General features: G+C 42.2%; 1 protein-coding gene across 1 annotated transcript; it reads left to right on the forward strand.

Moving 5' to 3' along the window:
* The first annotated feature begins 22 nt into the window (after positions 1 to 22).
* Positions 23 to 13,060, forward strand: NOL11 (nucleolar protein 11). The gene is made up of 18 exons (XM_059485594.1): positions 23 to 253; positions 1,622 to 1,735; positions 2,965 to 3,021; positions 3,587 to 3,732; positions 3,957 to 4,014; positions 4,526 to 4,664; positions 5,070 to 5,279; positions 5,577 to 5,653; positions 6,379 to 6,502; positions 7,169 to 7,272; positions 7,524 to 7,592; positions 8,334 to 8,518; positions 8,749 to 8,874; positions 9,033 to 9,248; positions 10,119 to 10,197; positions 11,042 to 11,134; positions 11,506 to 11,613; positions 11,920 to 13,060. Exons 1-18 carry the CDS (start codon positions 104 to 106, stop codon positions 12,031 to 12,033), a joined length of 2,169 nt encoding a protein of 722 aa, XP_059341577.1. The 5' UTR covers positions 23 to 103; the 3' UTR covers positions 12,034 to 13,060.
* Positions 13,061 to 15,369: the final 2,309 nt, after the last annotated feature.

Genomic DNA, 15,369 nt, shown 5'->3' on the forward strand with positions numbered 1-15,369 from the left:
TCGCGACAGCGCCGGGACCGTCCCGACCCCGGCCGGCCCCGCCCCGGGTCACGCGGGGGCGCGCGCGCCGCGCCAATTCTCGCGAGAGCAGGGCCTGGCCAAGATGGCGGCGCTGTGCGAGAGCTTCACGCTGCGCGGGCCGGGCCCCGGCGGCGGCGGCTCCGGACTCGACCCCGGGCTGTGCCTGGAGCCGGGCCCGGGCAGCGACCTCGTGCTGCTCACCGAGCGCGGCCGGGCCGCCACGCTCTTCAAGGTACCGCACGCGCGTGCTCGGGGGGCAGCCCCGGCATGGGGGGTGTCCCGGGCAGGGCCGGGGCCGCGCCGTTTCCCGTGTTCCCTCTCTCCCGGCTGTCCGGGCCAGGCCCCGCTGTCCCCGCCGCCATCCCCGTTGTTTATTCCCACTGCTGGGCTGGCTCCAGCCCGGGAGCGGTGCCGGCCCGGCCCGGCCATGCTCTGTCCCCTGCGCTCCCTTTGCTCGGGAACGCGGGGCGGCTCGGGCGCTCGTTCGCGTATTTCTCCTTTTGCTGATATTCTCTGTCCGTTCCCCGTCCCAAAAACCCCTTCCCGAAGCCACAGACACGTGTCCCTGCAGTGCCAGGTCCTGCGCTGTCAGCTCAGTGGCAGCTGCCGTCCTGCGGGCACCAGCAGAACTTTAGTTCGCAGCACCTGAAAATGAAAATGTGTTCTGGTCTCTGTTATTCAGTAGACCATAATAAGAAACTTTAGGGCGAGTATTTGAGTTTCTGTGTTTAGTTGGCTATCACATACACAAGGTTGGGGATTGCAGTGACAGGACAAGCAGGAATGGGTTTAAACTGACAGAGAGTAGGTTTAGTTCAGATATTGGGCAGAAATCGTTCCCTGTGAGGGTGGGCAGGCACAGGGTGCCCAGAGCAGCTGTGGCTGCCCCTGGATCCCTGGCAGTGTCCAAAGCCCGGTTGGACAGGGCTTGGAGCAGCCTGGGACAGTGGAAGTGTCCCTGCCATAGCAGGGGGTGAGACTTGGTGATCTAAAGTCCCTTCCAACCCAAACGATTCCATGGTCTAAGTGGGTTGATGATACAATCTCCTTTGGGTTGTTTATTCCCACTGCCAAGACCATCTGTGAGAACACAGCTTGTTGTAAATACACTCAGTGCTGTAAATACACCCAGTGTACTCCTGAGGGAGGAGAGGGGCTCAGTGCCCTGGCTGTGAATCACACAGAGCAGGAGGTCAGACTGCAAAATCCACTGCTCTTGGTCTCAATAACTCACCCTGAAATAGAAGAGGAAAAGCACAAGTCTGTGTGTGATTGTACGAGTCAGTAAAAACAAATGCCACTAGTGATAAAATGAATATTTGCCTTTTGAAGAAGCCATGTCTTGTACCTGTGCTTCATGGCATAAACCCTTCAGACCGTGACAGGTCAAACTTATTTCTTACATGAAAGGAAATCTCATTAATGGAGAGTTCTTTCTTGTTATTCTGAAATTGTTAGTGTTAGAGGTGGAAACAAGAGGAATTTCTGAGTAAAGCAGCTTCCATATGTGGCTGTATCTCATTTCCTTTTGGTCATGGAGAAGTCCCCAAAGTGTTTCACATGTTCCATTTGACTGGCATTGTCCTTGTTCTCACTCCAGATTTCGGATCAGAAGCCCCTGGGCTGTTGGTCAGTCAAGCAAGGGCAGATCCTCACCTGTCCTGTCGTGTGCAACTTTGAAACCCACGAGTACATTGCAGTTCATGATGGCAAGGTGAGAGCCTCATCCTTCTCTAGAGGGAAAATGGGTTGGGGGATCTTCCTGAGGGATGCAGGTAGGAACAAATCAGCAGTGGAACATTTCTGGTTGAGTGTGGGGAGCCCTCAGCACACCGGTAATATGTGAGGGTACCAGTTGTGGGTTTTTTCTGGGTCTGGACTGAAGGCACTTGAGACAATAATTCATGTTCAGACTCAGGTGTTTGTTATTTCTTATCAGTAAAACAGTCTCACCACTGTGACTTCGGCAGCTTTTCATTAGAAGGCACAAAATGGCCAACAATCTCTTGTTCCAAGGCCTTTTAAGACTAAGCTATCCAATTAAGAGCTGACACCTGGATTATTTTCCCTTTTAACCCAGTAACTGATCCCAGAGAGCCCCCAGTGCAGACTTTTCCACCCAATTACAAAATGCCACCCAGACCCAGGAAGAAGAAACCCAGGATGACAGCCTGTACCCTCCATCTTGCTTCCATCCACAACTTACCAAAAATCCCAAACCATCAATTTCTCACCAAGTGATTCACCTACACTGCTCTCTATGATCTGTTTCACACTTTTGTGGATGCTTTCTCCATGGATGAGGGTCAGAGTCAGTGCTCCCCTGGGGGTCAGGGCACCCCAGAGCAGACACAGAAATATTTTCTGTGGTGCCCTGGGTTTGCACAGTGCCACGAGCAGGTTCTGGCTGAGCACCATGGTCTGGTGGCCTTGGACACAGGAGATGCTCAGTGCCTGCTGCTGCACTCCCTGAGGATGAGTTACTTCTCCTCTTGCAGCCTGGGTGACATTTACAGCTTTGTGGTACTGGAATGGTTCCAATAACTCACACCCCCATCCTTGTTTTCCTGCTCTTGTTTCACAGTTCAAAGTTTCTCTGGTGTTTATGGAGCATTTGCTTGGATCATGCTGAGCCTTTGGCTTTTCATTGTTGCGAACTATCACTCCTGGCCTTGCATTGCTTGTGAAAATCTGTATCTCACCTGTCTCCATCACTCTGATCTACTTTAATTCAGAATTCTGCTATGTCTTTTTCTTTATTTCCAGCTCAGGATTTCTGAGCTTGGTTTCTATTCCTGCTGTTTCTGCTCCCCCCTGGGGCAGTTCCCCCTCAGGTTGCTCTGAATGCTCCCTGTTGTTTCCTCCTGTTGCAGTTGTTGGTATTTTGAGTGCTGAGAAGTCTGTGTGTTACTGCTTTATCTAAAAATGATGCTTCTCCTAAAGGTTTTAAGAATATGGAAGAATGAAGACCTTAACTTGGACAAAGCCTTTAAAGCAACAGTAAGTGTCTTCAGGTGTTCTCTTTTTTTGTTTTGGATCCTGGTGGAGGGAAAAACTGCCCCAATTTTCATAGTATTGGCCATGTTACATTTTAGCTTAACTTGTGCTTCATGATGTTGTGGAGTATTGCAAGGAATCCACTTGCACTGACTTTAGCATCAGAATATTTCTCCTAAAGTGATTTTTATACCAAGGCCAGCATTTCTGAGGACTTTCTGAAGATGATGAATTGTGTTCAGTTACAGATCTCCATGTTCTGCTGGTTGATGTGTTAAACATCACTTCGTGTGTTGCTGTAGAGCAGTTGTGTCACCTCCTGACCCTGTCCTGTATTTTGTGATGTGATTCAGGAATGTGATGCTGGTCAGGACATTTTCCTGGCTTTTTTTTGGGGTAGTGAGTTACATTATTTGTGGCATTTCAGCAAATCAACAGCGTTCAGATCTACATTATTAAGAATCTTAAAGCTTCCTAATTTTTCTGTTAAAAGTGTGAATAATGCACTAATCACTTAAGTTTTCAGGGATGTGTAGCAGAGAACAGAGATGTGTTTTTGCTCTTGCAGCTCTCAGCAGACGTGTACAGGATCCACTCCCTGCCCCAGGGGGGGGCCCTGGTGCTGTTCAGGGGAGGGGGGGTCCGGAGCCTGGATGTGCTCCTGGAGGCTCCTCAGCAGGAGATCGAGAACCTCATCTCAGCTGAGACCATCAGGTCAGTGGGGCCTCTCTGGGAGGGTCTTGCTGAATTCTTGGACTGTGAAAATTGGGGAAAATCAAAGACTGAGATCATGGAGTTGGGTGTTTTCTTCCAACACTTGGGTTTTAAAATCTTAGAGTTATTTATAGAGATTTCCTAAAAATTATCAGTGTATAGTGCTATGACTTTCTGTATAAACCTGGAATTTGGAGGATGTTCATCCAGCTTTCTGGTTTTAGGTGGAGTGGAGCTTTTATGGAAGGCCAAGAACCTGTCTTAATTTTCACTACTCAGAAAGTGAGTTAAATATTTTTTATTTTAAAAACTCTCCTAGCAGGAGACCTGAGCGCTTTTATCAAAATCCATCACTGGTTTCATTTGATTTTTCAAGCTTTTAGTAGAAACATTATCCTGATTTAAATGGAAGTTGTGTTGCATTCAGGGCTAGAGCTGGGCTCTCAGAACTGCACAGAACAATTAATAAAATGAAGTACAGTGGACATTGTGTGACTCTTCATTGCTCATTGTGAAGATCTATTGAATAGTTTGTATGTTTTTTAAAAAAGGAATTATACCTGAATCTGTCTTTATGCAAATGTTTCTTCCTGTAAATCCGTTTGTTGCATCAAATAAGAATTTTCTTTACTTGTTAGTCTGCAGATTACTCCAAATAATTCTGTATGTCCTATAGAAAAGACAATTTCCTAATTTTGCACAACATCCAAAGTTAAGCAGTACTGATATCTGAATTTCTGTTACATCTTCTTTGTGTAAATTAAGGAAAAACTTCCTTTTTTTTTTATTTTAGGATAAGGATTTTTTTGTCTATGTACAGAAGCCTAAGCTGAACAGTCTACACAAATACAAGCTTGAACAACAGAAATTAGCCAGGCCACTGTGTTTCACAGCACACATTACAAACCAAACTGTCACACTTCTGTGCTTGTGTAAGTTGTATTTGTTAATGGGTTGTGATAATGAAGCAAAAAATTGTATGAAAGGACATAATATGTTCATATTTATGAAATGCTGTTTAATATTTTTAGGTTTTAAGCTTTCTAAAATAGCTACAATTAGTAATGAAAGATTCCTGATACTTTAATGGTTACAAAGGCCAACTGTTCCTACCTGTGATCACTTGTACCCTGCAGATCTCACTGCACCTTCATTGCTGTACTTTTATTTTGCTGCTTTGGATTATAAAAAGTCCTTTAAATATCCTGCATTAATTCTTCTTTCAACAGTCATTGGATATTGGGGTTTTTTTAATGTTCTTTTGACAAATGATATCAAACAGGCTTTTTCCACAAAAAAACTTCGTAAAAGAGTGATTATTATTTTTCTTTTGACAGATACCAATCATTCTGTGTATCAGGTTCTGATACCTCTACAGCAAGATACTGAAGAAGAAGAGGAAAAAGAAGAAGAAATTTTGTCCAAGTCACTACTACTAAAACTTTCAGTATCTGGAGCTGCTCTGAAAGGAACATCTTTAGTTGTCCTGGACAAAGACCACATTGCAGTGCTGGGCAATGTCCCCGATCCTGGGAGAAAGCCCAAAGGTAACTTGAAAAATCATCTTAAGCTATTGTAAGGTCTAAAATTTCCTTGGGCAAAGCACTGGGTGTGAAAACTGCTGTCTATCTTGTCCCAGCCTCTGCTTTAAAGCTCTTCACTGGAAACCCAGCATTTCTCTGAATTGGGATTTAACCTGAGTGATGTAATTCCTAATGCTAAATCTGCCTGAGCTCTTTTGAAACAGTTATTTCTGTTTCCTCCAGAGTTTGTGACTAAAGCAGCAAAGGCAAATGTGGTGCTTGTGTTGCTTTTTGGTCTCATCCATCTGTTACTTCCCTCAGAGTTCCTGACCATATGGAATACAAAATTCCAGACGTTGCAAACCTGCAAGGATCTGCCCCGGGGGACCACTGGCCAGGTGAGGCTGAGCCCTGGCTTTGGCTCCTGGGCCTTTGTGCTTTTGGCAGCAGGGCAGGGAGTGTTGGGCTGCAGAGCTCTGCTGCTGCTGGGGGAGCAGGAATTGCAACTTCTGCAGCAAAATTATTGCTGACCAGTTAATGAGCACTTCCTGTCAGAATATTCATTGGGAGAGTGGTGCCTGTAGGAGTTTCTGTGACCATTTAGTGCTTTATCATTTCTCATGATCATGATTATTTGGTGTGAATGAAATCACTGAGCACAAACCCCAGCAGTGTCTGTTCTGTTCAGGCAATTTGCAGTTGAAGTCCTAAATGATTCTGTGAACACCTGAGCAGCACTTCAAGCTATTCCAGAGTCAGATTGGTGAAATGACACCTAAGGAATAAATGCACTAGTGAACCAGAGCAGCTGACTGCTGTTGTCTTAAAATTGCACAAGAGGAAACTTAAAAAGTGAAACTTTCAGAGGGCTTAATGCCTTGGAGCAGCATTATTGCCCCCTATATTTTAGGACATCCCTGGAAAAATACTCAACATTTGTAATTTCTGTATTTAAAATCAGCAGTTAATGAAGGTTTGCTAGCAAATGTTAAACTTACCACAAATAATTTAAAATATTCTGATCACTGACTTCCAGTTGAAGTTTACAGTAAGGAGTTACACATGAGTGCAGGAACTCACATTTCTGCTTATCTCATTTATGATACATTTTAATATTTTGTAGTTGTGGTGTTACGAGGAAAAATTTTTTCTAATTCATGGGAAAGTGCTGACTGTAATTATGTACAAGTGTGAAACATCATCCTTGGCAGCTGCTGTGGGAAAGCTCAAGGACAGTCAAAGCCTTGGTAAGATTATTTTTTTTTTTTAACAATTACAGTGAAAAGACCTTTCAAAAGGAAATGATATAAAAATTATTTTAACGCAGTCCTATAAAATTAATTCATTGGATCTAAACAGCTTGAAGCAACTTCACACTGTGTTCCTGGCTGCTAAATTTACTGGTGCTGGGAACACCAAAGCACACAAATGTCTGAGTTTATTGTGGCTTCACTTAGCCTGGGTTGTCATTCAGATCCTGGAATCACTGAGAACACTGGAATGCTGGTGATGAACACTGAGAACAAAGTGAAATGCTGTCTCCTAAAAAGAATTTTCAAAGAGTTTGTGGTTGGATAGGGCAATGTCAAACCTTAGTTTGTAAACTTCAGTTTAAAATTGTACTGTCACAGTGGTTTTAAACCCTGCAGTGGTAAAACACTGCAAGTAATGCTCAGGATAAATTGTGTAATAACTTTCTTCTCTTGTTCCCAGAGGCAAAATGGAGGAACAGTATAAGAAAAACCTCATAAAATTACCCACTGCTGAAATAAAATGGCAACTTTCTTGCCATAAAATCCCTTGCATTATAGTTTAGAAAGTATCTATTAGCATAAGAAGTTGATGCAATATTCATACTTCAGTAAATGTGCTGTAAGTGTTACCTTCATGCAGTTTCATTTGTGTGTTCCCAGATGTGTCCTCGTTTGTGAACTGGAATACCTTGGAAGAGGAAGAGCTGGTGGCTTCCCTTGAGTCCCAGGAGTCTGTAGCTCTGAAAGCAGAGTCCAGAATGAATGTGAGTTAGCATTGGGGTCATTTGGGGTTGTTGTTTGTCTTGTCTCTTCCCCATGCTGCTGCTCTTAAGTGTTGCAGCAGAAAGAAATTTCAGTTTATCTGTTACTGATTGTTTCTAGCACTGTTTCTGGAATTAAAATTAGTAATTATAGTCTGGACAGCAAGTTGACACACGAAGTGTCCTTTTATTTTGCTTGAAATCCTTAAATATTTTGGAGCTGAATAATAACTCTGTGTTTTTCTTCACCACAGTTAAGATCAAACAGGAGCACTGGACGATCAGGGTCCTTATCAGTTGAGCAGCTCTTAATAAGACTCAAAGTAAGTACCTCAAATATCCTCAAGTAGTGTTTAGAAACTCTCAGAATATTCTAAGTGTCTCTTTAGCTGTTACCTCTTTCCACATATCAGGGTGACCAAGCTGCCTTGAGCAGGTGAGATGAAGGATATTGTTATTATCATTTTGTGCATTTGGGAATGATGAAATTAAGTTTTGTCGTAGGAGTGTATTTTGATAACTGTACATGGCTTATAACAGCTGAGTTCTGGAAACTTGCACAAATTTGTTCATTTTTAATGACAGTCTCTTACAGTAAATAAGGGAGGATATTTCATCTGACCTTTGCTTGTTTAGGTTCTTATTTATGGCCTTAATTTTGTTGAAGGCATTTTAGCCATAGGAAGATGGAGGAATTGTCAGGACTTCCACTGTAAATTCAGCAAAAAGCTCTTTAGTTCCTTTCTAGAACTTGCTGCAAGTGCTCTGATAGCTCACACAGGAAGGGAAACTTACCTACAGCTCACCTGGTATTGTCACTGATGTAACAGGTGATTAATGAGCTTGCCTGAGTTCAGAGTGAGGAACCTCCTCATTTAGCTCCTTCATGCTTGAGAGAATCTATCCTATCAAAACACAGAGTGGTGAGGGATTTCTATAAATTTTTGTAAATTGAATTCCAAAATAGATCTACTTCTACTTAATGCCACCTTCTAATTAATGCCAGGGTAGTTGTCAAACATGTGCCATGCACTTCTGAGTTGCACAGTATTTGTCTTTTCCAGGATACTTCTAATTATGTGGTGGAAATTGAATTGAAAAAACTAATAGCAAGAGCACCGACCCTAGATCTGCAAGCTGCCATTGGCTGTGTGGTCACTGCCCTTACAGACAGATGTAAAAAAAATCCAAAGTTCTACCCTCAAAGTTTACTGCAGGAGATCGTTGAAACCCGGGACTTGTCCTACAGGTAATGACTCTGCATTTTTTAAAGTGTAAGGAACAATTATTAAAATAAAAAGAAGTAGAAATAAAATTTTTATAAGCTGCTCTTGAATTATCAGAATTTAGTACCAAAGGTGTTTATTTTCTTGTTGGTGTTTTACATAAAATTCCATCTGGGGAGGAAGATTACTACTACTACCTAAAGTGTAGTTCTCAGTGTGGACTGTGCAACCTATTAAATTCATATTCTTACAGTTTATGTCCAGATTTAATGGCTGTTGCTTTGGAGCAAAAAGACCTGCAGCTCTTACAGATCTGCCTAGAACGGTTTCCAGATATTCCTGAAGAAATAACTTATGCTTGCCTGAAAGCATTTTTAAGGTAACTCCAAATCATTCTTTCCTTTTTTTCTTCACCAAATTTTAGTCTGGTTTTGTTTTCATAATAAGCTTCATAGAATTCATTATATGTCTTGATGACATTGCTGATTTTAAAGCTAATAATTAAAAGTGTTAAATGTCTGAAATTTTCTTCTACAGCATGAGTGAAGACCATCTTAAAAGTGTAGATGTAAACCTGGATTCTGCCATCTGTTACGTTGATGTTGAATGCAATGACATGGAAGTTAAAACTGAAATTCTAGAAAATGGTTTCAGTGAAGAGATGGACCAGGACATGTGTGATACCAAAATCCCAAAGGAAAGGCAGAGTGATGGTGAATCCTGCCCTGTTGGGCTTCAGAAGGCAGCGTTGCTGTATCCTCTGTGGGGAAGTGTGACGGGGTTCACAGGGGTCTGAGCATGAGGGAAGAGATGAGGATCTGACTCCATATTTCAGGAGGCTGATTTATTGTTTTATGTTATATATTGTATTAAAACTATACTAAAAGAATAGAAGAAAGAATTTCATCAGAAGACTGGCTAAGAGTAGAATAAGAAGGAATGATAACAAAGGTTTGTGTCTCAGACAGAGAGTCTGAGCCAGCTGTGATTGGCCATTAATTACAAACAACCATGAGACCAATCCCAGATGCACCTGTTGCATTCCACAGCAGCAGATAATCACTGTTTACATTTTGTTCCTGAGGCCTCTCAGCTTCTCAAGAGGAAAAATCCTAAGGAAGGGATTTTTCCTAAAAGATGTCTGTGACAGGGAAGGGCAGCCAGAGCACTGCACGTGCTGTGGGTGTTTGTGTTTGCTATTGCCAAAGGCACAACCTCTGCTACTGCTCAAAGTTTGAGTTCTCCTAAGAGCTGTTCCTACTCAGTAGAAAAACTGTTTAAATATAAATAGAAATATTTAGCTTTTAGAATGTATCTACACCAATTTAAACTAAATTTTATTACTCTTTTGCAATAATTTTTCTCTACTTAAGAGCAAAGGTATCAGTGCTTTGGATATTTGCCTATTAAAGCACATCAGGCAGTTACACTCTTGTGGTGGACAGAACTGTTCAAGTTAAATCTATTGTAATGGTTCAGTTGCTGTAGATATTTCATTATAGAAATAAGATTCAAATAGAGCTTCCCTCAAAAACTTGGAGAAATATTTTCTTTAGAATTCACTCTGCTTTGAAGAAACTGGTATTTTTCCTGCAGTGTTATTCCCTTAATAGCACCACACAGAAATGCTGTTCTCCATTCACCTTACACTGAAACATTTCTTTTGCCTCACCTGAAAAACCTTCCAGCTCAACAAGCTATTGTAAGTATTTTAGCATTAAAAAGTATAAAACCACTTATTTTGTGGTGAAGGAAAGGGAAAAGATTTTTCTCTATTGTATATGAGAAATTCACCATTTTTTCAGGAGTCTGAATAACAAACTAATGCATGAAAATGAAATTAGGATGCCTAATAAGATTTAATATTAAGGAATATCACATTTTTCCATATACTTATGTAATTTTCTTGATATTTGTAGTCCTTGCTTATTTTAGAAGATGTAAGTAAGAAACTCTCTTTATGACCTGGAAAAAGTTCATATTCTGTTAGCAAGGAATAATACCTTCCCTTGATTTAGATTTTTTTTAAGAAAGGAAAAAGACACAGTAATTTAGTCAGTCCTATTAGAAACAAGATTAGAAAATATGAGGGAAAAAACTCTGTATAATCCCAAATGTAATACAAATCTAGATCACCTCAGTTTAGGAAAAAAACCCACCAAACTCCCCTGTTTCTCAGAATATGAAATATAACTTCAAGAACTGTGTGTACCTGAGCATATGTGTGATTTTCCAGTGATTTTAGAAAAACCCCACACATCAAAACAAAGCTGATCTCATCTCTGACACATTTCCTGGAACAGTGATTACCCCTGAATGTAATTTACACTCAATATTGCTGGGAATTTTCAAACATCCAGGTATGGGTGGTGTAAGAGAACCATAAAACTTGTTTTTAATGTGTAGTATACAGGCATCTATGTTGCATTCAAAAGCAAAAAAATTAAATTTTAAAAATCCTTATGACTATTACCATGTGCAGAACAAAATCCCTTGGTCTATTAAATGTTTGTCCCTTACAAATATTCTGACTTTTCTGCTTTCAGCTATTTCTCAGGTATTTATATTACCTGTATGTGAAATGCAGTGAAAAAGTGAACACCACTCTTCCTGGAATACGCTCTCCCACAATAAACCAGGTGAGCAGCTCATTCTATCCCACAATAAACCAGGTGAGCAGCTCATTCTATCCCACAAAAAATCAGGTGAGCTCATTGTAAGAGTGATGCTTCCTTCTCTTTCTGAGGTGTGTAACTGTGAGAAGTTGGGAATATCTAAAATCAACTGACACCTGCATTCATTCTACCAAGAGCTGTCCATCAATGCAACCTCTGTGAAGTCAGATGTAACACTTCAACCATCAAAATGCAAATATTCCTTAAAATATGCCTGAACATGTGAGCCCATGCATTTTGCAGTAGAAGTGAATGTCTCAGAGTTCAGCTTTTAAAGGCAAATGTGTTATTTCCACACTGGGAAGTGTAAGTGGACTTTTTTTGTTTCTCTTCAGATCATGGATTGGATGTGCCTGTTGCTTGATGCTCAGTTCACTGTCATGGTGATGCTTCCAGAAGCAAAGGACTTGCTTTCAAACCTGCATAAGTTTGTGAGAGCCCAAGTAAGTTGCATCTTCTGGGATAATTCTTTGATTTTCTGTTGGATTCAGAATATGGATGTTGAGAACAGGGGGAGACAGACAGCAACAAATTATATAGTGAATCAAATAATGTCTGTCCTCCTCTGTGTGCTCCTTCCTGAGCTTGAATTGCACTTGCCTCTGTGTCATTTGGATTTCAAAAGCTGCTTCATTTGGCTTAAATATCTTAAGCTGTGCAGAACCAGAGATAATTCCACAGTATGATGATGTACAAAAAGAAAGGGAGATTATATTTTACTATAAATGTCTCTGTTTTCTTCCTTTCAGGTACGGTTCTACTCAGAACTCAACAAGATTGAGGGAAGTTTGCGGGAATTACAAAGACTGAACCACCTGAGAGAATCTCAGACCTATTCTATTGAAGTGCTGGAAATCGTTTGAATTTGAAGCTCATTAACACATTTATTTTGTATTGATTCCTTTTATGACAAGGATGTATTAGCACTCCATATTGGGGCTGTCAAAAGTTGTTTTCTACGTAGGAGGAGCCTGGATACTCTGTAGCTACATGGGAGTTGTAAGTTTGAACCTTGTGTATTAAAATCTCTCTTTTTGACTGGATGAGAAGCTGGATGTTTGCTTATATTTTCATGTAGAATTTTGTGGTCATGAGAACTTCCTAGAATACCACACAATTCTTGGCTGAACACAAGATGGTTGTGGCAGAAGTGCTGAGGGCATAACTTGCTCCCTTGGGCTGTGGAACTTGGAAAGAGCTGCACACACAGTTAAAAAGCTTGAGTCACTTTGGAAGGTGACATGTTTGGTTGTATTTGTACACTGTCAGTACCAAATGTATGTACAAGTGTGAAAAAAACCTCTGCAGTAGCAGCTGAAGATGTATAGAGGGGACTTCTTGGCACTGGTAGTAAGTTGCTTTCAATATTTTGGACAAGAAAACTTGTCTTGAATTTAAAATAAGAACATTCTTACCTATATCAGTTTGTTTTCTGTAAGTAATTTTTCAACTACTGAACACCTCAACTTAATTAATGTCACCTGTGCTGCTTGAATTCTAGCATTTCAAAGTATATCTTAGATGGATTTTGACTCTCTTTGAAATACAAAGAACTAAAGTTTTATGTAGACAACATTTGTTGAAGATTTTACAGCTATCTGTTGACTTACTCTTCTGATGAGGCATTCACTTAAAGCTGACCTGTTACAAGATACTTATGGGACTATTCATCTGGAATAGGGAAAAATGGGAGAGAAACATAATGCAGAATTTCCTGGAGTTGAGTATGAGGTGGATTGTTGGGGACAAGATAATCAGTACATTTTCAGAACAGCAAATATGATGTTATTTTTACTAATTATCTGATGGAATATTAGTAGAATTCAGCATATCAGTATATTGATATACTTTGGTTTTCATCATCTAAATAAAATGACAATTGGAACTATATTGAATTACCTCAGCAAAAGTCATGTAAGCCCTTCCTTCCTTGCTACACCTACCTTCCTTTCTGCTGCTGAGCTCTGGTGTGACATTACTGTTAGAAAAATGCCTGTGGAACTGATTTGAGAGCTGAACACCTGAAGACAATTCCTAACACAAGTTATGAAATAGTTTGGAGTGAAGGACTGGACAAAAGCATCTCAATAATTTAAGCAAGAGCGTGTGCTCACTTGTTCTGAATGCCATCCAGCTGTAGGTTCAGCTCTTTCCCTTATCCTTGGAGAAAGGAGCCCACCCAGACAACAGCTTGGAACAACTGGGCTGTTCATCTTCTCCAGAGTGCCTTGTCAAAGGAAGCTTTTTCTCCATCTGTCCTAAGGATGAAAGCAGGGTAACATTTCCACCCAAAAATTCCTTTTCCTGCTGTATTCAATTCACTTATAAACATGCTCATTTAACTACCTGCAGACTCCAAACTGGAGCTCCAAATTCCAATCAGTGTATTCTGCTCTACTGAGTGGAATGAGCAGGTTTTGGGGTTGGGGTTGATTTCTCCACTGAGCTGTGTTGGAAAGGACTAATTTACATCCTGTCCCTGAAGGTAACACCTCTCTGTGCCCCCATTTCTCCACCTACAAAATGAAAATTCAGTGAGCACTTCCACAAAACCAACTGATAAGGGATGGGATTAAGAGACAGATACTCTGGTTCACAGTTCAGAAGCACATGATTCTCAGCACCTTTGATCTACCACAAATACACAAAATCCAGTGTTTTAGAGGTGTTAATGCTCTCAGAATGCAGCAGGTACCTTTGCTAGATTCTCAGTGTATAGATGGCAGAATGCACAGGTGTTTTTGCCATGGTACCAGAAGGAGATAATGGAAATGTGTGTCTGTATATTCATGTATTTAGAGTTACCACAACCCTCTGCCACCTTGTGAGAGGTAGCAAAAATCAACCCCACATAAGCAAACTAAAGGTAACTTGGAAAGGTTCAGAATACAAATTGAGTAGAAAGAAAGGTGTAAATGGGGTTGGGCAGTGTTGGCTGATGCTGTGTGTGTCATCCTGTGTTCAGGGCTTTGGGCCTGTGCGGCTGCAACACTGAATATAATAAAAGGCCTGCAGATAAAAAGCTGGATATAGAGTGCAAATTGGGCTAAACGCTGCAGCCATTGTTGTGTGCTTGGTGCTGTGGCAGGTTTGTGGGTTTAATGAGGTGCTCGGCCTGAGCAACAAGTTAATGAACAAAAGGACTTCAAAAACTGCTATTGAAGAATGCAAATTAAATGATATATTGGACATGTCGCTGCCATGTTTGTGGTATGACCAGTGTTGGGTTTTACCTTGCTCAGATGTATAAACAAGGGACTAAAAGAAATGAACATGTAAACTGATTTTCTAATGATAAGGCTTCTGGCTTCTCTGAAATCCTGAGGCTGTCTTGATCTAGCAATGAAAAGGAAGGCTGGTTGTAGGAAATACGAGATATCTGTGTGCCTTGGGCTGACGTTCAGGTTGTACCGCTTTTACTTATGAAACTGATACCCTGAATCCAAGTGATGGCATTGCAAACTCAACTGTGCAACTGGTTTTTGTTGATTTTTAGTTCTTTGTAGGCTCTGGCAAATGAGACAACCAGAGGGAATACAAAGCAGATGAAGCCCATCTCTTTTCCTAGTGCTCCAGATAACTGGAAACAGAGATTAGAGAAAGCGGATGGGCAAAACGGTGATGGTGGGTCTGTGTGTGATCTCAGTGTTTGCTTTACACGGCGCTGCCTGTGTAAGGGTGAGCTGTAAGTGGGGTTTAAGGGGCGAGGAGTCAAAGCACGGCCAGAGCTGAGTGCCAGTGGCCAGAGGAGCTGCTGGTGCCGATGGCGGAGGGAAGCGACTCCCGAGGGACACCCGGGGCTCTGATTCGGACGGGGAATGAAGACCCTCGTGGGGAGCCCCTGCCCAGGGCCTGGCACACACCTCGCTCAAAGCTGTTCCCGATGGGCCCGGGGAGTGACCCCGGCCACGGGCCAGCGACCCCGCTGTGGGGAGAGGGTGAGGCCGGGGCAGCGCCGGCTGAGGGAGCGGCGGTGCCGGGACCGTGAGCTGCGACGGGGGCGCGCTGGTGCCGGCGGAGGGGAAAGGGGCAAGCGGAGCAAAAAGGGGCGAGGAGTGGTGCCGGTGCCTGCGGTCGGTGCCGGGGTCGGTGCCTGGGGTCGATGTCGGTACCGGTGTCGGATCCGGGGTCGGTGGTCGGTGCCGGGTCCGGGTTCGGTCCGGGTTTGGGGTCGGTGTCGGGCTCGGTGCGGGCTCCGC

Source organism: Ammospiza nelsoni, chromosome 19, assembly GCF_027579445.1.
Source record: "Ammospiza nelsoni isolate bAmmNel1 chromosome 19, bAmmNel1.pri, whole genome shotgun sequence".
In the NCBI taxonomy this organism is placed as follows: domain Eukaryota; kingdom Metazoa; phylum Chordata; class Aves; order Passeriformes; family Passerellidae; genus Ammospiza; species Ammospiza nelsoni.